The sequence below is a fragment of the Arvicanthis niloticus genome, chromosome 5 (assembly GCF_011762505.2).
Source record: "Arvicanthis niloticus isolate mArvNil1 chromosome 5, mArvNil1.pat.X, whole genome shotgun sequence".
Lineage (NCBI taxonomy): Eukaryota > Metazoa > Chordata > Mammalia > Rodentia > Muridae > Arvicanthis > Arvicanthis niloticus.
The window spans coordinates 91,734,796-91,760,113 of NC_047662.1; the positions used below are offsets into that span (position 1 = coordinate 91,734,796).

Below are 25,318 nucleotides of genomic sequence, written 5' to 3' on the forward strand. Positions count from 1 at the left end.
CAGTGGGCCATGCTAAGCACAAAATCAGTTTGCCTCCTGCCACTTCTGATTGGGATTTCTTTGTTTGTAAGCATTTCCCTGACTGAAATCACAGGTTCATCTTCAGTTATGAAGTGAACTGGGAGAGAGAGAGAAAGAGAGGAGAGCAGCCCACTGTTTCTGCTCCTGAGTTCCCACTGGAAGGAACGGCCTTTGCAGTGATCTGTGAGTTATATCACAGGCGTCCCTGAGTTTATGGCATTTATAGGTCTCTTGGAGGACTGTGAGTGTAGAAGCTCTGGGACTTACCTCTTACTCACAGGCTTTCCTAGTAGAGCCCATGTGTCCAGCAGATCCGGTTCTTTCAGAGGCAGATGTTCATATAGAACTGTGCCAGCCACTGAGACTATGTTGCTCGTAGTTCAGTATTCTGCATTTGGAACTCACTTTAAAGAACATGTCAAAAAAATGCAATTAGAAGAACACCTTTGAGGCTGTTCCCTGCTGTTAGTCCTGCCCACTCTTAGCACTCTCTGTTACAATCTCACAGCAATCTTCGACGTGATAAATGCCATCAAAACAGTCTAAAATTCTCAAAGGCATTCGGTACACTATGGAAGGAAACAAAACAGAACCCATGAAAACACTAAGAAAAGCTGCCTTTCCCCCCTGGAGAGTTTCTTCCTTATTGTTCCTGATCATGGAACTGAAGTCGAACTTGGTTCTACAGCAGTTCTGATTTCTGAGCCTGTGGGAGTTTTGTCCCCCACCCGCTTAGGCTTTCTATTGTAATTTATCTTTCCTTTGGGTCTGATTAATTATTTTCTCTTGTTTACTGTGCAGCTAGGTTATGTATCATAAGAACTAAATATGTTAATTAGTAAATGCAAGGTATTGACTAACACTAGACACAAGAACAGTGTTCTGTGTTACATCTCCAGTGTTTAAAAATAGTGAAAATCTGCTAACTCAACAGATTAAAAGAGCGAGAATTGTTCTCTTGCTTTGGTAATAGTTGAATTTTATCTTTTCTTACTTACTTATTTTATTTATTTAATGTGAACCATCACAGACTCTTTTCTCAGGCCATGCCTATAAACATGTGTCTTGTAGAACTGTAGATAGATTTGGGACTTTCTGGTCAAAATTTTATTGAACACACATGCACATCCATGTGCATGGACACAGACACATACAGACACACACATTCATACAAGCCTGTGTGCATGGACACACACACACCTGTGCCCACCTGTGTGTGTACTACATATGTGTATATGTTTTCTATTTACTAGCCTTCAATTTGTACTCCTAGAACCATTCATGAAAGAGAAATCTTTATCTGAAGAAAATAAATAAACAGGCATGCAGTTAGAGTAATTATCCAGTATTCTTTATTTTGGCTAGAAGTGGTTTCTTGTTTCTTAAATTCAATATTTATTGAGAATGGTTTTGATTTATTTGTGTATTTTCTATGTAGAGATTTCAAGCCTGTATTTGAGCTAAAGGTTTTTTCCCTCCTCTTTCTAGACAAGACTAAACTCCACATCTCCTCTCCTGACCCAGCATCTGACTGACGCCACCAAAACGTTGCTTGACAGCTTAGGGGGGCTGGCCCAAGAGGTAAGTTGTACTTTTTAAGCCACAGTGGACAGACTAACCACTATTATTTTCTTTAGTTCTGAGTTCTGCCAACAAGGTCCTTGTATTTTGAATATCACCTGCTGCGTCAAACTAAATTTTAGAAGCACAAGTAATTTAAAAATTTATCAAGTTTGACCTCCACTGGAGAAGAAGAAACTAAACTCCATCAATGTTGCAGAGAGAGTGGCTTAAGACCCCATGTCTAGTCTTGACCTTTCTCTGTGAGCTGTGAAAGAATTCTCTCTCTTACTCCATCTCCTACCCTGTGCACTGACTTTGACAGCAACTTCTTCATGTTGCTTCTTCAATAACAAAGCTGTCCATTCAGCCACTGCATCAGAATACACCTCTGCTAGCTGACTGGGGTGCTGTGGCTTTCCTCAGCCTGATTTTGCCTTGGGAAATCTGGCCTCTGAGGCTTTCTTAGCATTGGGAATGTGGGGCCTAGTGAACACTGAGCGGCTCTGGCCTTTAGGTCTTCATGTTGTCACACATGACAGAGTGGACATTGTCCTGACATCACAGTTCACCTTGCCTGTGAATCCCACCACTCTCTGTTCCATTGGTCACAGATGGAACACAAGGCAGGCTACAGTGTTCAGGACACTGGAATACAATAATTCATGGAGGAAAGTTTCTCAAACTTGGCCCAGCCTTATTTTTAACTGATCCTTTAACTCATTTTCCATGTGTGTATCGTCTTTTTTCCCTTTTAAATTTCAAAAAGTTACCTTGTTTCCTGACAATAAAAGTATTTCACATTTGTCATTGAACAAGTAGTACATTTGGAAAGCTTAGAATACCCTGGGACCAAGCACACCACCTCACTGTACATCCATGTGTCTTTTTTCCTTTCCTTTCCTTTCCTTTCCTTTCCTTTCCTTTCCTTTCCTTTCCTTTCTCTTTCTTTCTTTCTTTCTTTCTTTCTTTCTTTCTTTCTTTCTTTCTTTCTTTCTTTCATTGATTCATTTATTAATTGTAACTCTGCTTAGCCATCTTTGACAGAAGGTCTTGGCTCTCATGTCCCCCTCTTTAGGAACAAACTTTGTCATCTTGTTATTGGGGCCTCTGTTAGGGAGAGTGAGTGACCTTTGGATAGATTGAGAAACTGGACCAGTTAGGGTTCTGCCAGAGGGCAGAAAGAGAAAGCATCTTAAAAGTCCCTGTCTGTAGGGCCCTGTGAATTGACACTGCTCTGGAGGGTCCCCTTCTTGTCTCATTCTTTGCTGCTCATTGCTGAAGAAAGCAAAGTGGTCATAGTAGTGGCCAGGTGGGTGAGTAGTAGTGGTGGTACCTGTAGATTCAGGGTTTGTTCCAGCAAGTTTCTCTGCTGTCATTGTACCTGCTTTTATTCTGGGCTAAAACAAAATAATTAAAAAGTACTTTCTATGCCCTTTGCCTCTAAACTCTGAAGTTTATGTTCTGGTTTGCCCCTTCCAAGAATTCCTCACAAACTCCTGTATTGACTGCAATAGACCTGAGAGCCTCAGAGAATATGCGCATTAGCTGGCCTGACAGTGGGGCTGTGAGGATGAGTGAGAGCTGACACTAATGTCATATGTGGGTTCGAGAAAATGTACACAGGACAAGACTGAGCAGCAGAATGGAGGTGATATCACAGTCACACACAGGACAGGACAGGCGCTTGGCTTTGCTAGCTATTGCAGCCCTGCAGTGAGCTGAGTCACCTCGCCGCCATCATTTAGCTCACGGAAGGGTGGAAGTCAGAAATAACCAGGTCAGCTGATGATGTGACCATGGGGATCTGTGCAGTGAAGAACAAATAAGCCATGTAAGAGAGGTAGGAAGAGGGATGAGATGCCATTTTAAAGCGAGTGCGGTGAGTTGGCTGCAAAGACAGAGCTACGGTATTCCTTGAGAAATTAGGATTCTGTGCACACGAAGGGCAGCAGGTATGAAGCACAGGAACGAGCATGCTTGAGAACACACACCTAAGATCCAGAGGGGTTAGAAAGAAGTTATTTAGTGTGACTTCATGTTTGCAAATGTCTACCCTCTTGCTGTTGGACCTAGGAAGAGGCTGAAGGGACAATAAGGGAGGGTGGGAGGCATTGCAATAGATGGAGACTGCACAGCCCTGGTCCATTTGTTCACTGTGATGACCTCAAGTACAACCGCTCTTCTTGGCCTGGAAGATGAGTGGTTACCCTCCCCTGTAAGCCAAGGGCATATCACAGAGAAAGTGTACAGTGCGGGCTATGGTGAAAAAGAAGGAGCAGGAATTCTCTCCTCAGGCAGGTGCTAGGAAGAGCCACCAGTTGGGAATCACTCCAAAATAAGATACTGCAGGTCCCAGCACCACAGGTGAGGAAAGAAGGCCCCAGCTAATCACCACAGGGTTTTAAGGTGATGTTAGACACAGTATGTTCTGCAACATCGCTCTTAGGTTAAGAAATAAAAGTGTTTGTTTCTCTCTTTTCCCAACCCTTGTTTGGTCCTTTGTTCCCTTCCCCATCCCCTCTCCTTTCTCTTCCCACCCTGACACCAGCTGTTCAGCACAAAGAGCTGGAGTGACATGCGGCAGGAGGTGATGTTTCTGAACAACGTGAACAGCTCCAGCTCCTCCACCCAGATATACCAGGCTGTGTCCCGCATCGTCTGTGGTCACCCAGAGGGTGGGGGCCTGAAGATCAAGTCCCTCAACTGGTATGAGGATAACAACTACAAAGCCCTCTTCGGAGGGAATAGCACCGAGGAAGACATGGACACCTTCTATGACAATTCTACAAGTGAGTGGCTGTGCAGACCAAAGCCGTGTCCTCGTCCTGAGCTCAGGTCTGGGCTCAGCCTATGTCAGTCCTCATGCGTTCCTTTATTCTGTGTAGTAGCAAAAGTTGTCCTCTCTGTTTACTCTCGTGACATTACTCCTCAAGTACAGAGTCCTTAAGTGAATCACTCTCAGTTCTTTGAATTGAGGGGCCTGGTCTCCCTCAGGTGTTTAGTAACGAGAGGCCAAAAAGATGAATGAGTGATTGATAGCCGGTCTCCCCAGTTCTTTTCATATGCGAACTCTAAAAGAAAAAAAAATGCTCACAAAGGAGGTAAGGAAAGAGGTTGCTGGGGGCGATGGAGGGATGGGGTGATAGAGGGGTGGGGTGCATTGGCTGGAGTACAAAATTCACTTGTGAAAAATGAATGACGCTGAAGAGGACATGGATGGTTTAGTGATGATGTGGTAACACTGTGTTATATCTGTAAACTTTGTAAGGGAGTTTGTCTTAATGTTACTGCACAGATGCAGTGGGCATCTACATGAAGTGATGGAGATATGAGTTAGCTTGATTGGGTTGTGTTAATCACGTCATGGTGGATACGTGTACCAGAATATCAGGTTGCATACTTAAAATATGTATCATTTTTGTTGTTCATTAATACCTGAGTAAAGCCAGAAAAACTTCTAAAAATGATGAGATATTTTAATTTTATTTTAATTATCATAATTAGTATATAATAGTACATTATTATAAAATAGAATAATTATAAAATAGTATAATCATAATTATTACTATAATTATAATTATTATCATATTACTGTGCTTTACAATAAACACCTAAAAGTGGGTGACAGTAATAATAGCAATTACAACAACTATAAGAAAACCTAACATTAAGGCAAAATTGCCTATGCATAATGCATTCTGTTTAAATGACCTATTTGATCCTCACAGTAACCCTGCAAGGAAGGTTCTGGAACTTCAAATTTCATAGGCCCAGAGGTTAAGTGTCTTGGTTAAAGCTGCATTCCTAGGTAATCTCCCAAGAGCTGAGATTCAAGCCCAAGTCCTCCTGGCTTTTTCAGTTGAACTATCTCGTTAATGGTGGCATGTATGCACCGTCACACTCTGACATTCAGTCGCCTGTTTGTTTTGCATTCTGGGTGTTAGACAAACCTGTATCTCTATATCCAGTCACCACACGTGGGCACTTTTGTGTGGAGGTGTGTCCTGTGCCTGGTCATATGTAGCATATGTCCAGTGCTACAGTTCTAACAATGGCATCTTTGTGTTGAGTATGCCATGCAGCTGAGGCATTCACTATTTTCGACCGCAGGCAAGAAGTGAGACAGCTTCATGTGTGGCTGTAACACAGCCTGTGCTCTCTGGAGCACAGCACTCTGGAACTTTACGAGTTGCTTTATAATGCTGAAGAAGATGATAGTGTAGCCAGTTTTATGAAGCCATCTTTTCTTCCTCAGGCTGCAGATCAGTCCAAGGGCATCTCTTGTTTACACAACAGATGTAATTGAGGGCTTGTTTCCTTAGGAAGCATTCTAGCATTGGAGATACAACACAATGATAGAGTGCTTGCATACCATGAGTGAGGCCATTTCTACTATGTCCCTTACTCACTGTCTTTATTATCATTATTTTATCATTTATTTATCAAGCAGCTCATAGAAGTTGCATGGTATCTAAGCAAAGCCCATTTGTCCGTTTGAACTTTGGCTATTTCAGTTTTAAATTTTTATTAAATATAAATATTATTTGTGATAGGATCTATTATAATTACTAAGGAAATCGTTGGCTTTTTCTTGAAACTAAAGTCTAAATGGAGCCCTCTGGTTTCCCCAAGAAGAATCCTGTTTGTGTTGGGTGAAAAACATTGTGAGGGCTGGCATGAGGGTGTGGAGCTAGAGTTGAGATGGCATGTGGAGTCAAAACCTTCCTGGAGATCAGCTCAGATGTGAGTCTAAGAAAGGGTCTGATTTCGAGCACCAAGTAAAGATCTCACTGGAAATACCCCATCTAATCCTCTTTGTGGCTCTGCCAAGTAGGTGTTCTGAACTTTCGAACTTTCGTTTTACAGCTGAGCAAACTGAGGTGCAGATAAGGAAGTCATCCGCATAACTGTTCTGTGATGTATGGGAGAGGGATTTGCACCCTGCACTGGCTCTGGGGCTCCCAAACCTAAGTTCCCGTTGGGAAGTGGCCATGATATGGAAGTGAATGTCTGTCCTCTGTCATCTTCGTAGCTCCTTACTGCAATGATTTGATGAAGAACTTGGAGTCGAGTCCTCTTTCTCGAATTATTTGGAAGGCACTCAAACCACTGCTTGTTGGAAAGATTCTCTATACACCTGACACACCAGCTACAAGGCAGGTCATGGCTGAGGTAAGCTGTCCAGGCTTAGGAGTCTGTCCCCAGAATTCCCCCTCAGAATGTGAGGTAGGAAGTGAAAGCAGCTTCAGATAGAGTATGCTGAGTATACTCTTGGCCATAATGGGACTTTTTAAATAGTCAAAATCAAACCAAATCCACATGTAGTCTTGGGAGCCACACCCCAGCCCTGAATGTTTGAATTACAGCTACAGGAGGGATTTCTTGAGGTTGGGAAGGACTGGGACGAGGTTTCTGTAATGGGTGTTGTTTTGAGGGAACCTTGGAACGTTCATTGCCTCTGCCTCTCTTGTATTTGTATGAATTCCGGTTCCTTACCTGACTCTAGGTGAACAAGACCTTTCAGGAGCTGGCTGTGTTCCATGACCTGGAAGGCATGTGGGAAGAACTCAGCCCCCAAATTTGGACCTTCATGGAGAACAGCCAAGAGATGGACCTTGTCCGGGTGAGCGACTCTCTGCTCGCTTTGTGTGCTTGATCTGGAAAAGGTTTCTAGACATCTCCCAAGAAATCCCTGAGATAACAGTTCTGCAAGTTAAAGCAATTGAGATCAGCTGAAGCCACACAGACACCACTCCTGTAGAGGCAAAGGCCTCCATGCAGTGATAGCCCTGGGGATGCCAGCATTGCTGTCCCTCATGGTCCAGTAGCAGCTTTGTACAAAACCCAGTGCGGATCAGAAATTGGAAGTAGAGATTGGTGCTTGCAGGACACTTGAGTAGTTTCATTTGGGCTCCAGTCACCAAGGTAGGCACAGTATCTTCCTTAGCCTGCCATGTCTCAGAAGGAGGTATAGAAACAGAAGTGTGATCTGGCACTCAGGTCAGAGATACTGGTTCTCCAGGCACAGAGAGAATACAGCACCTCAGCCATTGCCGTGGGAGTTGCCATTAACATGTGGGGGCCATTTGAAAGGAATGCATGCTGTAGCATTAGTTTCAAAGGGAGAGCGGCCTGAGAATGCAGTGTCTCCTTTGCATCAACAGGAGAACCATTTAACCACCTCATCTGGGCTTCAGCCTGAGTCAGGATCGTTAGACAACTCCCTCTTGCCATGGCAAGGAAGATCACTCCCTTTTATTTCCTCAGCCATTAAGAAGCAAGGGAGGACTTTTGCCAGGTTTCTGGAATTGAACCTTTGTGCCCTGAGGGTTGCTGGGTTTTTAGAGACTGTACTTCTTTGAGAGTTTAGGGATACTCTAGGTCCCCTTGGGGGACAGGTTACTGATCCTTCCTGGAGATGAAGGAACCAGAGCCTCCTTTGATACACCAGTGCTGTTACATTCGTGCAGAATGTTTAACTTGGAACCTTTATACACACAGGACTTGGGTGAGAAAATCAAGAGCAACAAACAGTCTTAGGCATTCTTGCCTTGAGTCATGGCACAAGTTGACACTGGCAGTACAATGTTCTCCCGTGAGCTCCAGTCTTTCTCTTCTGAAAGATTCGTGGGATCCTTCCACAGGACACACTGCAGTGTGGACCCTAGGCTTTGTTTCCTTGGCATCCATATTTCTAGCTCTTGGGATTGTTTTGTGTCTGACAGTAAAGGGATTTAAGAGAATTTTAATTGAGTTTGGCATATATAGATGTCTCCCTACATTAAAAAAAAAAAACAGCAGCAACAAAACAAAACAAAAAGCAGAGTCTCACAGTGTACTTCAGATTTGTCTGCAACTCACGATGTGCCCCAGATGACTTCAAACTCATGACCATCCTCCTGCTTCAGCTTTCCTCAAAGCTGGAATCCCAGACACCAACCACCATGCCTGGGCTTCGCTGCTTCTAAATCAAGAGTTTGCTTTGGAGGCTGTAGTTATTCATCAGCTCTTGGTTCTTAAGGGACAAGTCCTTATACACATGTGGTGGTTTTCACTAGGGAATCTATGTAGGAGAATCTGTGTAGACTTTTGCCCCAGTCCCCCTGGACTGGCTGGTTGAGACCAGATTGGCTTACCTTTTTCACATTGCCAGGTGATGGGAAACAGGTCTTCTTTTCTTCATCATGATCCCAGTGTCCTGGAGTTAGGAAAGACCATCTTTTATTTGGATTAACCAGCAGTATTACTTCTTTGAACTAAGCATTAAAAATGGGCTCAGTCTAGAGACAGCATTTTTATTTGGCATCATCAGACCATATCTCAAAAGATAGGGTAGCACAATGCAGTGGGTACATTGGAATCAATGCTGGTTTTCCAGCCTTGCTTTCCCACTCCTAAGCCACCTTAATATCACCCGAAGTGCCATTTTCCTTTTTGTGAGGTAGGTAGTATCAAAGCCACCCTTTGGGAACTTGGTAAGTTCCGATGCCTGTAGGTCCCTCTGTACACTACTATTACTGTTGTTAGAGGTAAAACAACCCGAGCTGTCTGGTACAGTGGGAGCCTGTGAACTGCAAAGTCAGAGGTCCGACTTGGTCTCTCATTTAGCCTTGGCCAACATCAATCATGTCAAACTTCAGTCTTTGTCAGATGTGCTCGTTACCACGAACTTGATGATCACTGTTCACTTGTTCTTCCTGGAATGACAGACACTGTTAGACAGCAGAGGCAATGACCAGTTTTGGAAACAGAAGTTGAATGGATTAGATTGGACTGCCCAAGACATCATGGCATTTCTGGCCAAGAATCCAGAGGACGTTCAGTCCCCAAATGGCTCTGTGTATACATGGAGAGAAGCTTTCAATGAGACCAACCAGGCAATCCAGATGATATCTCGATTCATGGAGGTGAGGGTCTGCTGCGCATACCCTTCAGCAAAGGCTGAGGCCGTTTTCTCCCTTGAGCTGTTGCGATAAAGTTATAGGCAGAAGGAGGGCTTAGAATGAATGTGTAGTGTCATGTACAGCTATCTCCTGCAGGCCTGGTGAGCAAGATGAACATCAGATGAGTGGCCTAAGGAGCGAATAAGCTTGCTTCTAGCTTTGTTTCAGACTGACTCCAGTGTTTCGATCTGTTACTCTCTAGCTTTTCCTCTGTTTTGATATTCAAGATCCTGATGATAATAAACTGTGCTATTATAAAGGCATTATTTAAGAAACTCACCTAATCTAATTGGGGGCAAATAAAACTTTAAATCTTTAATCCTAAAAATGATGGAAAGGAAAAGGGCTGACTAGAATTTTTTTTCTTATCTGATTTTTTATCTGATTTTTAGTTGCTTAGTTGCTGTGACTAAAACATGTTGCTAAGAGAATAAAAATTGCTAAGAGAATAATTCCCTCACACAAAGCAATTCAAGTAACTTTCAGTGTTTCACGTAAATCTCAGTTCTAAGCTTGGCTGAAACCTGGAAAACTACCTTAGGGATGGGTAGTTGGTACAGATTAAGAATTTGGGCAGCTAGTTCCAGCCTCTCCAAGGAGGCTGAGTTCTGGCTCCCACTTGTCTTTCCTGTGGCTAGTGTTCTAATGAGGCTTCCTTCTGTCCATCAGTGTGTCAACCTGAACAAGCTGGAGCCCATCCCGACGGAGGTCATGCTCATCAGCAAGTCCATGGAGCTGCTGGATGAGAGGAAGTTCTGGGCTGGCATCGTGTTCACGGGAGTCATTCCTGACAGTATGGAGCTGCCCCATCATGTAAAGTACAAGATCCGGATGGACATTGACAACGTTGAAAGAACTAATAAGATCAAGGATGGGTAAGTTGAACCGCAGTCAGTCTTGCAGAGTTCAAGAATGTAATTTGGGTGACTTTTATGACCAGTACTTTATTAAGTAATGTCAACAACAAATCCTCCACGGCATGACTTTGGTAAAATTCCATTGCCGGGGACTGTTATTCAAAGGCTATAAATTATTAATCACTCTGCTTCTAAATTCCTGTTCAAAAGCTAACCTAAAGGACTTAAAAGTCAGGAGAAAGAAAGGAAAGCGTCGGGGTCTCCATGCTAGCCATACATATTTTTATAAGAAGAGACAGGCAACTGATAAGGAAATTCCAGTATGTCTATCAGATGCAACATTAGTCACCAGTAAAGGGAAAAGAAAAATATACCCATAAGAGTGTGTCCATTGTGATTATTTATATCCAAGAATCTATGTACTTGTCAACTGCGATAAGAATGGGAGATAGAGGGGCTGGAGAGATGGCTCAGTGGTTAAGGGCACTGTCTGCTCTTCCAAAGGTCCTGAGTTCAATTCCCAGCAACCATATGGTAGCTCATAACCATCTGTAATGGTGTAACGGGCTCTGATGCCCTCTTCTGGTGTGTCTGGAGGCAGCTACAGTGTACTCATAAACATAAAAGAAATAAATCTTTAAAAAAGAAGAAGAAAAGAATAGGAAACAGAAAACTAGGAAGAGTAGCCAAGGAGGTTTGGGGGGAACTGTGGGTAATTGGATTTTTCAGGGTGTGCTTTGTATGAGTGTTTCATCACCTGGTGTTTGGTTTCAGGTACTGGGACCCTGGTCCCCGGGCTGACCCCTTTGAAGATATGCGCTATGTCTGGGGTGGCTTCGCCTACTTGCAGGATGTGGTAGAGCAGGCAATCATCAGAGTGCTGACAGGAACTGAGAAGAAAACGGGTGTCTATGTGCAACAGATGCCCTACCCCTGTTATGTTGATGACCTGTGAGTGTACCAACAAGCCAACATCTTCCTCAGATCACCAGGTCCTTGTAGAGAGTGTGTGTGTGTATGTGCATGTTTTTCATGGTGTGAGAGCAAAAGCAAGTCAATAGGAGACCCTAGAGACACTGACCTTTCGTGAAAGACCAAGTTGGATTCTGCCCCCCACCATTTAGTAAAGTATCCTGTATCTTAATATTACCCTAACCATTTCCTAGTTATTAAAGTGAGCCCCTTAAGAAATTTTGCATGGTTATACTCTTGAAGCCCAAGTTCTTATCTCTGTCTATTGCTAATGAAAAATTTGGTCATATGAGAGTTCAGTAGGCCTTTTCTTTAGCGACCCTGATGTCGTTTTCCCTTCTAGTATGCAAGACCTTGGATCGATGTCTGGCTTACACTGCCGTTTTTTCTCATGCCTTTTCTCTGTGCCTCCAGTTTTCTGCGTGTCATGAGCCGGTCAATGCCCCTCTTCATGACTCTGGCCTGGATCTACTCTGTGGCTGTGATCATCAAGGGTATTGTCTATGAGAAGGAGGCTCGGTTGAAGGAGACCATGCGGATCATGGGCCTGGACAATGGCATCCTCTGGTTTAGCTGGTTCATTAGCAGCTTCATCCCTCTGCTTTTGAGCGCTATTCTGCTGGTGATCATCTTGAAGGTAAGGTGGACTCACTCACTGTTCTTGATAAGACTTGACTAACCTAATAATATAGCTAAGGGGTAAAGAGATTTCTGTGTCATGTGTGCTTCCCTCCATCAGAATTGAGGAAAATGCAGAGAGAGGTAATGACTTGCCCCAATCAACCCACTGGGTTAGTTAGTAGCTAAGTAGCTAGGACCCAGGGCTTATGCTTCTGGAGAAGCACAAATTTACATGTATCACACTGTGTACTTGGGAGTTTATCCTTAGGGGTACCGGGTAGGGGTTATTTCCATGTTTGTAAACTCAGAAGTTGGAAAGTCAGATGCCACTAAAGGTTTGGCTCTCTGGAGGAAGAGGCTGAGGCAGACTTTATTTAGAATATGGATATTCATTAGGAATTAGTATCTGGAGGGATGGAGTACATGTTGGGTCATACAGAGGAAGGAGTTGAGCCATGATTTAACAGCACAGTAGGTTCTGGAGAACCTTCAGCTTACCCAAGAGTTTCCCTAATTGAGCTGAAAAGCCCAGATTCTTACCCCCAAGGCCTGACATCCTCTTCCCCATTTGGCTAGTCACTGGATGGGGGCTCATGGGACTCACCAGGGAAAGGGGTGTTCCAGGGCCTGTTGGCTCTCCTAGCTAACATGTGGATGTCTTTTACCTGTAGTCAAGTAAGCTCTCCCTTAAAGTGGAGTCTGGGCAGTGAAGTTTTGCCTCATACACAAATCTGCTCTTAAGCTCCTTTGCTTCAACAGTTATTTCATACAAAGATGCCTCTTCTAAGAGTTAGTGTTTTCTAAAACAGCAAGAGAACAAAACAAGAGAATATAACGTTCATCTTAATACCAGCTACTATATATATTACATCTGAGCACTTACTGATGCCAAGCACTGGTCAGAGGACACACTGTGAGCTGCCTCAGCGTATCCTCCCTACAATAAGCCATTGAGTACTCAGGGAAAGTCAGAGCCTTACTAACACACCGAAGGATGACAGAACCAAGATTTATTTGTGTGTTGTTCTGAAACAAACTCTTTTCTCATGCTCTGGTATCTGAGGGCAAGGACCTAAGCTTTGTGACAAGGGGAGGGGTCCTGTGGCCAGTGTGTGGGAACTGACTTAGTCAGCTGTGTGTTGACAGGGCCTGCTTCAGTGTCCACAGTGACTACCAATGAGCTCAGAGCTTAGAATATCCCCAGAACTTTAGATGCGAGTATGAATGAAGACTTTGTATTTACCAGGGAAAAGTTCAGGTTGCCTGGCCTTTTTCCTAGGCTTTTGGAGAGAAAGGATATGTGGGCTGTTGTCTCACATGACTTTTTTCTTAGAGGCAGTAGTTGTCCTTAGACAAGAAGAAGCCAATTTCCTTTATCTCTGTGAGAGATAGAGAACAAAATTATCCACTAGGATCAAGTAGAAAGTCCTGGACTTTGTCCTTAACCATAATTCTGCTGTGATTTTTCATGCATAGTCTCTCCAGTAAGTTATTTCTCATGGGCTCCACTTCCTCATCAGAAAAGCAAGCAGCACGGTTCCCCCCACATTATCTCGGAAAGAATTACGAGTAAAAACCAGCATTAAGATTACGTAAGTGAGTGGCCAGGCTTGCCAAGGCTACACATTTATCCAGACTCTTCCTCTCCAGTTCGGAAACCTGCTGCCCTATAGTGACCCCAGCGTGGTGTTCGTCTTCCTTTTGTTGTTTGCCACGGTGACCATCCTACAGTGCTTCCTCATTAGCACGCTCTTCTCCCGGACCAACCTGTCAGCAGCCTGTGGGGGCATCATCTACTTCACGATGTACCTGCCCTACGTGCTGTGTGTAGCCTGGCAGGACTATGTGGGCTTCTCCATCAAGATCTTTGCTGTAAGTAACTGATCTCTCTATAGAGGTTGTAGTCCAGGTGTTCCCCGACCCCAGGATGCTGGATAATTCTTCTCTTCTCCCCTCTTACTATATCGTTTCTCCTTTGCCCTTTGAGTAAATACTGGGTTGGATTTGATTTTTGTCAGAGATCATCAGACTGTTCCTTGAACTGGTTGGAGATAAATGACATTGGGGAATGGATCTAGTTTAGGCAGTAGATACCATTGGCTACCCCTTATCTTCTAGCTCTTTGGCCATCAAACGCTCACAGCAAAGTCACGTCCATGGACAGCTTGAGGCCACCAATGGTTCATTCTTGTCCCTTGTCTTTCTTGTATCCATTGTGTTGTTTGACTTGGGTAATATTTTCCAGACTGAACAAAAACAAACATGACTTACCCTCCTATGGATCCTTGACCAGGACATTTTTGTCTTTTGTGTAATGTAGGTATAGTCTTTAAGCCTGTGAGAATACCAGTAAGAGCCAAGCACTACTTGCCCTGCTGGGTCACTGATAAGATAATAGAAGGCTCTCAGCATGCTCCAAATGCCAAAGGCTTGAGTGTCTTAAATGTGAAGCCTTAAAGTGGCTTCTCTGATCCTGAATATTCAATGACTGATCAGTGAAAAAAGTCCTTGATGAATGTCAGTATGAGGCTGGACGGAGGACAGGATCGTTGAGCCTTGGAATATCTTGGGAAGCGTACAGTTCTAAAGTCTCACCTGCTCTCGTGCATACATTTCTGAAATGTGTCTGCATAGTGAGTGCTTATAAATGAAATCATTTTGTATGCTGCAAGAGAGTCTACTTCTTGAAAGGGACTCTAGGAGAATACTTACGTGCCTTATCATTGATGTAATTTGCAAAGTCAAACTTCCCGAGGTGGAATTTACATCAGAAGAGAAAAAAAAAATGAGAAAAGCAAGGATGTAGACCATTTTCTTTTCCCTCTTTCTCTCAGAGCCTGCTGTCTCCTGTGGCTTTTGGATTTGGCTGTGAGTATTTCGCCCTTTTTGAGGAGCAAGGCATCGGAGTCCAATGGGATAATTTCTTTGAGAGCCCGGTAGAGGAGGATGGCTTCAATCTCACCACTGCAGTGTCTATGATGCTCTTTGATTCCTTTCTCTATGGTGTGATGACATGGTACATCGAGGCAGTCTTTCCAGGTACCCCAAGCTTCCATACTGCTTTGGCCAACTGATGGGCAAAGCAGCTTCTGCCTATAGGTCCTTCCTTTCTTTGTGTTGCAATTACAGAAGGATGAGGGCACTTCTGGGAATTGGCTTGGGCTTTAAGCTTGTGAAAAACACATAATCCAAGGAAAGGCACCTGTGTTGAAAGCATGTGTTACTACGACTGTGCCACTCATCTCTTGAGCCCAGTGTGCCAGGTGCTGAGGAAAGTACTTTACAGACTCTGATTTGGAAGGTTACTCTGGGCTGTTTGCTACTGTAAACAGTTTCTAAAGGAAAGATCTAACTGAGTAGTTAAGGGGGTTGCCTAAGGTCACGTGTCTGTTAAGCGTTAGTGCTTTGGAGATGACCTCAGCTCAGCTAAGTCAAAGTCTGTCAGGTTCCTCTCAGTACTGACTGGGTTCTTAGGTCTATGTCTCCAGAAGAGGAAGCCTTAGGAGAACATCTGTCTCTTAACTACAGGTTATGAATAATGTACTATATTGGGTCTTAGACCTTGCCCGTGGCCTAAGGCAAATTAGTATTCACCAACAATTAATTTTGATGCTTCCCTAACCTCCTTTGCCAAGTACAACAGGAACCCTCTTTAGGATACATTTCTGTCTGATATCATATTTTAGGGGAGGGAGAAGTTAGCCTCCGGCTCACCCTCTGACTCTCCTCCAAGGAAGCCCATTTGTAATGTTTTTAAACCCATATCTGAACTCCCTCCTCGAACCATGCAATTTGCGTGTATAGATTGAGATTCAAGTTCTGAGTCCTTAGTTTTTGGGTAGGTGATCTTGGAGAGGGCTGCCTGTCCTTCAGTTTGCTCATCTCTAAAATGAGGATTCTGTTACCACCCAGGGAGTTGTTGGGAAGCCACGGAGAGGGGCAGAGTATATGATCTGCACAGCAGGTATCATCAAAAGGTAGCTGTCTCCCTCCAGCCTGTGTCTTCCCCGTAGGGAGTGTCAGGGAGAAAGAGGATCTGACTGGAAAACATCAGAAACACTGAGACTGCATCCGTTTGGGTCATACCTGTGCTACCTGTGCTTTGCTTTCAGGGCAGTACGGAATTCCCAGGCCCTGGTATTTTCCTTGTACCAAGTCCTACTGGTTTGGTGAGGAAATTGATGAGAAGACCTACGCTGGTTCCCGCCAGAAGGGGGTGTCAGAAAGTAAGTATCGCTGACCAGCACTCCCTCACAGCTGGTACTGCTGCCCTGCCAGAGCAGGGCATGCCTCCTACATGTAACGCTATCCCAAAGCCTCAATCAAGGTGGAGAAAAGCCATGCAGTATGTGCTTTCCAGATGTACCCGTTCCATTGCCGTCCCACGCACTTAGTGGGAACCCTATCTGGCTCCCAAGGAGCAGTTCTTTTGTCTCCCCTCTTCTAGGAAAGTATATTTTGATCAGTATACCCTTATCTCTGAGTATCCCTCCACCCTGGTACTTCAATTCTCTGTGAGGCTACTCCCACTGAGTCTAGACAAGGCAGCCCAGCTAGAAGAACATATCCCACGTAAAGGCAACAGCTTTTGGGATAGCCCCTGCTCCAGTTGCTTGAGACGCACATGAAGGACAAGTTGATTTTTTGGGGGCGGGGGAGGGTGGATTATAATTCTTTTGAGATCCACTCAAATTGTCATATATTTAGTTCATTTTTTTTCTTAATGAATAGTATTGCATAATATTATGTGGACATCCACGATACTTTTAGCTATGTTTTTTTTTAGAATGTCTGTTGGCATCCTGTATTTTAATTGTTTGTGCAGCCTTTTTTCATCAACAGACTAATGTTCTTTTTGTAACTTCATTGCTACCACCAGCATGAGTGTCCCAAGGGGCTTAAAATATTTCATCTTCTGTTTGTCTGCAACATTAAAGGTTGAACGTGGACAGCAACTACTTCTGAAGGTCTAAGCATAGATTTGTATTTGTTTACTCTACTGGTCAGGTCAGTTTTTTTTTTCTGTGGGATCATCTTTATCTCCTTTCTTTTGTCACAGTCTGCATGGAAGAGGAACCCACTCATCTGAAGCTGGGGGTGTCCATTCAGAACCTGGTGAAGGTTTACCGAGATGGCAAAAAGGTTGCTGTGGATGGCTTGGCACTAAATTTCTATGAGGACCAGATCACCTCCTTCCTGGGCCACAATGGAGCAGGAAAGACCACCACCATGTAAGAAGAGGGTGTGGCTCTCCCAAGATCTGCCACAGGAAATCCCCACTTATAAACATAGATCTAGGGAAATTGGATTGGTCACTGGGCTAAGAGTAGAGCATGATGGGAAGAAACGTCACTTAATCATGAGCATGCTTTCTGAGGTCTAGATTTTGCTAGGTGGTTTTCCTTTAGTCTAAAACAGGCAGGGACCTTTTGACATGCAGTTTTCTCATGCAGTGCTCAGAATTCCGCAGCTTTCTTGGAATCTGAGGTTGTCTGTTTCTGAACTTGTTGATTAAGAGATTTGAAGCAAGAGACTCTAAAGAAAGATCAAACAAGCTAGAGGAAGAAGGACACTCCCAGAAAATCTGTCTCCAAGCAGATGAGAGAAGGCCTGGGCAGCTCTCTCCCTCTGCCTTCCTTGGGACCTGTTGAGGACAGAGGAAGGGCCAGAGAATACCATGGTTTGCTTATGGTGTGTAGTGTGGCTCCCTGCCACTCCAGAGGTTGATCTTCGTGAGTGACAGGTTTTCTTCTTCAGCACAAAACCAGTATGTTATGAATATGACTGATACTCAGAAATTCTGTTCTGCAACACAAACATTGCTCTCTTTTAGCAGTATGTTCTTATTTGTCCACTTTTTATGTACAAGATGCTAGGCACACAAAATATGTTTTAAGGAGCAAAACATCCTCTTGCAAATTAAGAGTGTCATTTTTTTTTTCAGATGCTCCTAGCAGACTCCTATTTCTAAGACATAGGATCATGCTTAGCTACTCAGTAAAGCAAATGGCCTCTTTGCTCTGAGGGCATCTGTCAGATTAGATTGGATTAGATTAGGTTAGGTTAGATTGGAGGGGATAGAGTGTCAAGTGGTGTGATCTGATCTCCTTACCCTGGCTCTGCAGCCTTGAATGGGTCTTCCTGGGTCTTCCTGATTCTTGAATGTGTTACTCTTGTCCTCAGGTCAATACTGACTGGGCTGTTTCCCCCAACTTCTGGCACTGCCTACATCCTGGGGAAGGACATTCGCTCTGAGTTGAGCTCCATTCGGCGTAACCTGGGAGTCTGTCCGCAGCATAACGTGCTGTTTGACATGTGAGTAGCAGAAGCACACAGAGGAGCAATCCCTGTTTGTGACCTGGGAGTCCTGGTGTTCTGAGTAGAGTATTACTAAAGAATCTCCCTTCTTTGGGTGTGGAGTGGTAGGTAGTTTGTTTTCAGTTACTGTGATAAAACAATGACCAACAGCCACTTGGGGAAGCAAAGGTTTATTTGATTTTACAAGTCTTCAGTCACAGTCTATCACTTCAGGAACCCGGAGGCAGGAGCTAAAGCAGAGACCATGGAGGAATGGTGCTTACAACCTTGCCCTCCATGGCTAACCTAACTTACTTTCTTATACAATCTGGAACCACTTGCCCAGGGAATGGCATCACCCACAGTGAGCTGGGCCCTCCCACATCAGCCTCTAATCAAGAAAATGTTCCACAGACGTTGCCTACAGGCCAATATGGTAGAGGCAATTTCTCAACTGAGGGTCCCTCTTCCTGAGTGACTCTGGTTTCTGTCTAGACTGACCAGCATGTTCCTTAAGGCATGGTACAAGAACCTCAAAAGACACTTGGCACAATGACCCTGTGTTCCCTGCTCAAGTCATTTGCTCCCACCCAGGTTGTCTCACCAGTAAGTAGGATCCCCAAGGGGCCCTGGTAGTAGAACAGAGGAAGTCCTGAGCTCTCCGATAGAGGAACAAGGAATGTTCTGAGCCCTCTGACTGCAGGCAAAAGCCTTTCCACCCTGTAGGTCTTAAGGTCCCTTTATCTAAATTCAGTGGCTTGGGCTTCTGGGCCTCCCAGGGCCTTTCAGGACCTTCCTTACTTTAGAGTTAGAATTTGAGACCCGTTGAGGTTCATTTACACTAGCGAATGCTGAGCCAACATGGTCACTAGAAAACTGAATCAAAACCCTGGAATTTAAAGTTTTAACAGCCCAGTGTCTTGTGATCAGGCCTGTTGGCTATAGGATATAAATGTTCTGTTGTATGGCTCGCTATTTGTGTACCAAGAATTCTTCCTTCTGGCTACCTTTTTAAAGAAATTGGGTGTTTTTTTTCAAAGTCAAGAGTGGTATGGAAGAGAAGAAAACTGTGCCACGGTACTTAGATCCTGCTGGGCCCCGAGCTGACCTGCTTCTCTTTCCTTCAGGCTGACTGTCGAGGAGCACATCTGGTTCTATGCCCGCCTAAAGGGGCTCTCAGAGAAGCATGTGAAAGCAGAGATGGAGCAGATGGCCCTGGATGTTGGCTTACCCCCCAGTAAGCTGAAAAGCAAAACAAGTCATCTCTCAGGTGAGCCCTGGGCACCTTCCTTCCCCTTCTTCCTTTCCTTCCTTCTCCAGACAAACACCCCAGAGTTCAAGCCTGGGTGGTTGGAAGCCTATCCCTCTTTATGTCTCCAGGTGGGTACCTCCAGTCATCTTTCACCACCTCAGCCTCCAGTCACCATTTGAGGATGTGTCTTGCTCTGCCTTGTAGGTGGGATGCAGAGAAAGCTGTCTGTGGCCTTGGCCTTCGTGGGTGGATCCAAGGTTGTCATTCTAGATGAGCCCACAGCAGGTGTGGACCCGTACTCTCGCAGGGGAATATGGGAGCTTCTGCTGAAATACCGGCAAGGTACATGCTGTTACTTATTTCGGGGTCATGACTTGGGGTAGAGAAGGGCTCCTGGGAGACTGTAGCTGGTTTTGTTAGGGTAGCAGAGTTGCTTCTCAAGGTAAGTTTGGAGCCTCCTTAAAGCTCAGTTTCTGTCCTGCTTTGCAAGATTCTTAAAACATATACTTCATTATTTAAGGGCCTACCAGAAGAGCAGAAAGGGTATAAGCATACACATACGTCTTGTAGTTAGACCATGTCCTTGTTCATGTTGGCCCTGACTAATGGGAATGGCTGTCTGTAAACTTCTTAGCACACTTGATAAGAGCAGGATCCCAAATAAATACTGCCCTTCTTTTTGTGACAATTGCAACTGCTGTCCCCCAAGCCTTGCCATGCTGGGGTCACATCTACAGAGGTTAAAAGGCCTCCCCATGTCTTTCTCATATGTGGCATCTCGGTCATATGTACCACTATGATCAGTGAGAACTGACAAGTCCCACTGTCCTGTCTCCTTGTGTTTGTGCCTGGCAGGCCGCACCATTATTTTGTCTACACATCACATGGATGAGGCAGACATCCTAGGGGACAGAATTGCCATCATTTCCCATGGGAAGCTGTGTTGTGTGGGCTCCTCCCTGTTTTTGAAAAACCAGTTGGGAACAGGTTACTACCTGACCCTGGTCAAGAAAGATGTGGACTCGTCCCTCAGTTCCTGCAGAAACAGTAGCAGCACTGTGTCATGTCTGAAAAAGGTGAGCAGCCATCTCGGGGTGGGGCTGGTGTGGGGGCTGGGCAGCCTGGGCTTGTGGGCTTAGATGGCTTGTACACCAGCGCCCCACACTGCTAAGATTGAGGCAACATTCCCCTTGCTTTGTGGACCTGTTGCAGTGCATCATGGCTCCTGTGTGGAAGGCCCAGGAGACCCTGCTCCCACCACACTAGTTCTGGTGCAGCCCCTTTTATATTCCCTCTGGAAGTGCCCTGAGTTATGGAGAAAAGTCCTTTGAGGGCTTTATTCTATCAAAGAAAAGAGAACTTGCCAAGAGGTAAGAGGAGCCTTGGCTACAAGATGTCCTGCCATTCCTGCTTATTGCCTTAAATCTTACTGACCTTGACTTTGAAACTATAAAACACCAAATATTTACTATATATTGATTTTATCCCATCCCCTGTATAACCTGTGGGTTTAGGAGAAAATAAGGATATTAGTACATTTTTGTTCTGTTTTTATATTTTATATTTTTCAAGTATAGAGCGACCCAGGGAAAACAGTATTAGCTTGTAGGAGTTTGTAGCATATTCAAAGTCTCCCAGCAAGTACTTAACAGTTAGGACCAGAATCCTGGATCTGGTTTCTGGTTTGTTTTTGTTTTTTACATGTCTGAGATGTGTTTGTATGGTCGGTCACACCAGACATCCTACCTGCCCCAACTCCCACCTGATTTGAACTTGTATCCATTTATTTTTCATTTTACTGGAGCCTCCTCATTCAAGTGTGGTCTGAAGTCTAGCACATAAGGCTTCTTTGGGAATTCATTAGGAACATGGCGACTTGGGCCCTGTTCAGACCTGCTGAATCCACATCTGCATGTTAATAAGGTGCCCAAGTGACTGAATGCATATTCACATGGAGGAAGCATTAAATTAGCTAAGCGGACAGGTAAATCCCACGCTGGGGCGGTTGGTAAATGACCAATGGCAGCATTGATCTGTGGCCACAGCTCTGTTGACAATCACTTAGTTTGCTGACCTCTCTCACCCTAGTCAGTGAGGCTGTCCATATAGAGCACACACATGGCAGTGGTGGCCTCTGAACTTCGCAGGCAAAGCTTTCTGCTCTAGTTTTATGCGGTAGAACTTCCTGAATGCTCTGTGCATCAAAGGTGGTGGTGGCTATGCCCGGTTTGACCCCTGACCCGTTCTCACCTCCTTCTTTGTCATCAGGAGGACAGTGTTTCTCAGAGCAGTTCTGATGCTGGCCTGGGCAGCGACCATGAAAGTGACACGCTGACCATCGGTAAGAATTCTGGGGTTTCTTATTCAGGTGGTGCCTGAGCTCCCCGCAGCTGGGCAGAGTGGAGGCAGAGGAGGAGAGGTGCAGAGGCTGGTGGCGCTGACTCAAGGTTTGCTGCTGGGCTGGGCTGGGCTGGCCTGGGCTGGGCTGGGCTGGACTGGGTGGCCTTGGGAGTGAATGCAGCTTGGTGGTGGCTTGGCCTAACACTTGCTGGGGAGCATGGGGCTTGGTCTTGGGGCTGGGAGGGTTGTATTCCAGAGAACAGACCTGACTTGGGGTCTGGGGAATACCTTGGTGGGTGGGGGAGTGGATTCAACCAGATGCTGGATGAGATGCGGAGGGCCAAGCCAGTAGGAAGGGAGCTGAACTCAGCATCTAAGAAAGGTGAGAGCCCAGGAGATGAGGAATGGCATTTCGATTTCCCTCAAGCAGTGCCTATGAGAGACCAGGACTACCAGTGGCATATGGAATAAAAATATAGAGCTGGCTGTCTCTATCCAGTCCCCACAGCTGCCTCTTTCCAGGAAGGTTTCTGCTCCCACAAACTGTTTGATTAGCCATCTCCTGAGGTAAATCATGGATAGCCTTATCGGAAAGTTTACAGAAGGGCAGGGTCTTTAATGCTTCCTGAACTCATTCTGTTGAAGAGATACATACACATTAGATACAAGGCACCTATCCATCAGACACCTAGTGCCTATAAATGTGCCTAGGTTTTGTGACATAAGAATGAGTTAGAGACAGTCTTTGCTCTCCTGGGATTTCTCATGCCAGAGATGAATAAGCCGATGGGTTTTGGCATCTGAGGACGTATGGTGTATATATGTGGTGCTGCTGAGCTGTTGGGAAAGGGAGAAGCAAGCTGGTTCTTTCTGTGGCATCTGAGATGACTGAGCACCTTCACACTCTGCCCCCTGCAGATGTCTCTGCTATCTCCAACCTCATCAGGAAGCACGTGTCTGAAGCTCGGCTGGTGGAGGACATCGGGCACGAACTGACCTACGTGCTGCCGTATGAAGCCGCTAAGGAGGGAGCTTTTGTGGAACTCTTCCATGAGATTGATGACCGGCTCTCAGACTTGGGCATCTCCAGTTATGGCATCTCAGAGACTACCCTAGAAGAAGTAAGCTCAACAAACCCAAGGCCAGAGAGACAGCATAGGCTGCAACAAGATGGTTATAGAGTTGGTTACTGAGAGTTTAAGGCATTGGCATCTGGGGAATGTTAGCCCCAGTAAACCATACGTAAGAGCATAGGTAGTGGGAGACAGCAGTATTAGGACTGCTCCCTGGTGTGAATAGTGTTGTGTCCAGGTGACAACGCTCACACATAGTAAATGACTGGTATTTATGGACGGTTGATTGAGGCCAGGTGCTGAACTTGATAATTTTGGTGTTTTCGTTTTGTTTGACATGATAACTTGTAGCATGTCTCCCATCCTTTCCATTCCTCCAAATCCCCCCTTACACTTCTCCTTGCTCTCCTTTGAATTTTGGCCTCTTTTATTATTTTATCATCATCATCATCATCATTTGTATTTTATTTGTTTAAGGTTATTTAATCCATTATTATTTATTTAACCTGATTATTATTATTTGCATTTTATTTGTTTAAGATTTATTTACTCTGTAGCTGTCTTCAGAAACACCGGAAGAGGGCATCAGATCCCACGACAGATGGTTGTGAACTACCATGTGGTTGCTGTAAATTGAACACAGGCTCTCTGTCAGTGCTCTTAAATGTCTGAATCATCTCTCCAGCCCCTGTTATTTTATTTTTTTAAATAATATCTTTACTTTTTCTTTGAGAATATATTCCAGACATATCAATGGTCCTCTTTCAATTCCTTCCAGATCCCCCATCCTCACCTTTCTACCTACCCAACTTCATATTTTCTCCCTTAAAGACAAATGGGATCTATTTGTGTTAGCAGACTGCTCCTGGCTGTGGGGTGTGGCCTGCAGAGTGGTCAGTATACCCGTGTCACTCCATTTAATGACCACAGCAGGATGAGAGTTAATAGTGACGTTGATTTAAGATTATAAATCAGAGGTTTGGGGCTTCAAAGCCCAGGTTATCTTTACTTAGTAGCAATGCTTCTCTTTAGAGATACATCGTCACAAGCCTTAGGGCCTGGGACGGGTGTAAACATTGAGTGGCTTGGCTGATTCCCAGGGTAGATTGTGCAGTAGTCATCCATGATGACACCTGAGGTTCTAGCTCCTCTCTTGTACCTTTGAGTCAGGATTTCTGGAGACATGACTTTGAACTTCTGTCACATGCTTCCTACAGAGTGGTCTGTCGGCGGGTTTGGAAATCAGTGACTTCATTCAGATTTCTTTCTACTGTAATATTTATTTCTAGTGATAAGAAGCTTATTTCCTTGTGGTCATTTGTCTTAGATAAGTAACCACAATGTCCTACTCAAAGATCTGGCAACACATACCTGATAAAAGTGACTTGCCTCATTCTCTGTAGGTTCAGAATGAATTTCTTCTACAGACATAATGCATTGTTTTATTTTGGAAAGAGTTGTCCGACTGATAGCGGTCACATGTGAGGAAATGTTTTCTTTTCCAAATAACTCCTCTCAAGTGGTTTTGATGAAATGCTTGGTGATTAATGCGCCCTCCACCTTCTTTATCTTAAGAGCCTAACATGGGATTTCATAACCTAATCTAGGGAGTGATAACTTCTTTCATAAAACAAGTGCTTACTTATATTGTATCCTGCTTTAATTTTTCAGATATTTCTCAAAGTGGCTGAAGACAGTGGCGTGGATGCTGAGACCTCAGGTAAGCTGGCTGGGTGGGCTGCACACTCTGTGGGTAGGCTTTCTGTAGGCTGCTGGGGCTAACCCCTGTTGTACCTTTCCCTTTGCATCGGTCTGATTCAGTCTCAGTTTTAGTGTATGGGTTTGCTCTGGGAAGGTTTGTTATATTACAGATAAATAAACCGTGGGATCCCTTCTTTTTCCATTTAGATGGTACTTTGCTAGCAAGACGAAACAGACGGGCCTTTGGGGACAAGCAGAGCTGTCTGCACCCATTTACCGAAGACGATGCTATTGATCCGAATGACTCTGACGTAGACCCAGGTTTGCATGGGCAGGATCTTTGTTCTATTGTTTGAACTTGAGTTTGTCTTTTATGTGGTTCTTAGCTATCTTTTTGATGGCCTTTGGCTAAGATCACAGATCCAAACAGGTTCCAAAGAAAAGTGGAAAAGATGAGAGAGCCCCTTTCTTAACGTGACATGTCTGGTCAAACCTGAAGAAGCCCACCCTCATAACTTCATTAGACAGAAAGTTTTCTCGATGGGTATGAGAAGACCCATCCATACACTGAACCTGTCTATTCATTATCATCTCTGTAGGGCCCCAGTTTCTTGCATACCTAAGCACTTAAGCATTGAATGAAAATGTGTTGAATGGGTGTTTGATTTTGAAGGGATA

At 44.6% G+C, this 25,318-nt stretch overlaps 1 protein-coding gene across 4 annotated transcripts in view; it reads left to right on the plus strand.

Annotated features, from left to right (window-relative positions):
• The window catches only part of Abca1 (ATP binding cassette subfamily A member 1), a 119,300-nt gene that overhangs the window by 61,401 nt on the left and 32,581 nt on the right, over positions 1 to 25,318 (plus strand). For 3 of the 4 annotated variants that reach the window (XR_013110673.1, XM_076934966.1, XM_076934965.1), the window contains 20 exons: positions 1,510 to 1,602; positions 4,133 to 4,373; positions 6,617 to 6,756; positions 7,091 to 7,207; positions 9,294 to 9,491; positions 10,197 to 10,402; positions 11,159 to 11,335; positions 11,771 to 11,993; positions 13,628 to 13,849; positions 14,812 to 15,016; positions 16,090 to 16,203; positions 17,037 to 17,208; positions 18,161 to 18,292; positions 19,402 to 19,544; positions 19,731 to 19,868; positions 20,382 to 20,602; positions 21,895 to 21,973; positions 22,785 to 22,987; positions 24,611 to 24,659; positions 24,848 to 24,961. Coding sequence is in view for 3 of the 4 variants with exons in the window: in XM_076934966.1 (XP_076791081.1) it covers positions 1,510 to 1,602; positions 4,133 to 4,373; positions 6,617 to 6,756; positions 7,091 to 7,207; positions 9,294 to 9,491; positions 10,197 to 10,402; positions 11,159 to 11,335; positions 11,771 to 11,993; positions 13,628 to 13,849; positions 14,812 to 15,016; positions 16,090 to 16,203; positions 17,037 to 17,208; positions 18,161 to 18,292; positions 19,402 to 19,544; positions 19,731 to 19,868; positions 20,382 to 20,602; positions 21,895 to 21,973; positions 22,785 to 22,987; positions 24,611 to 24,659; positions 24,848 to 24,961 (3,187 nt within the window). In the remaining variant the exon portion in view is untranslated. Of the gene's footprint in view, positions 1 to 1,509; positions 1,603 to 4,132; positions 4,374 to 6,616; positions 6,757 to 7,090; positions 7,208 to 9,293; positions 9,492 to 10,196; positions 10,403 to 11,158; positions 11,336 to 11,770; positions 11,994 to 13,627; positions 13,850 to 14,811; positions 15,017 to 16,089; positions 16,204 to 17,036; positions 17,209 to 18,160; positions 18,293 to 19,401; positions 19,545 to 19,730; positions 19,869 to 20,381; positions 20,603 to 21,794; positions 21,868 to 21,894; positions 21,974 to 22,784; positions 22,988 to 24,610; positions 24,660 to 24,847; positions 24,962 to 25,318 lie in introns of all 4 variants that reach the window. The other variant, XM_034502177.2, reaches the window with a different exon arrangement.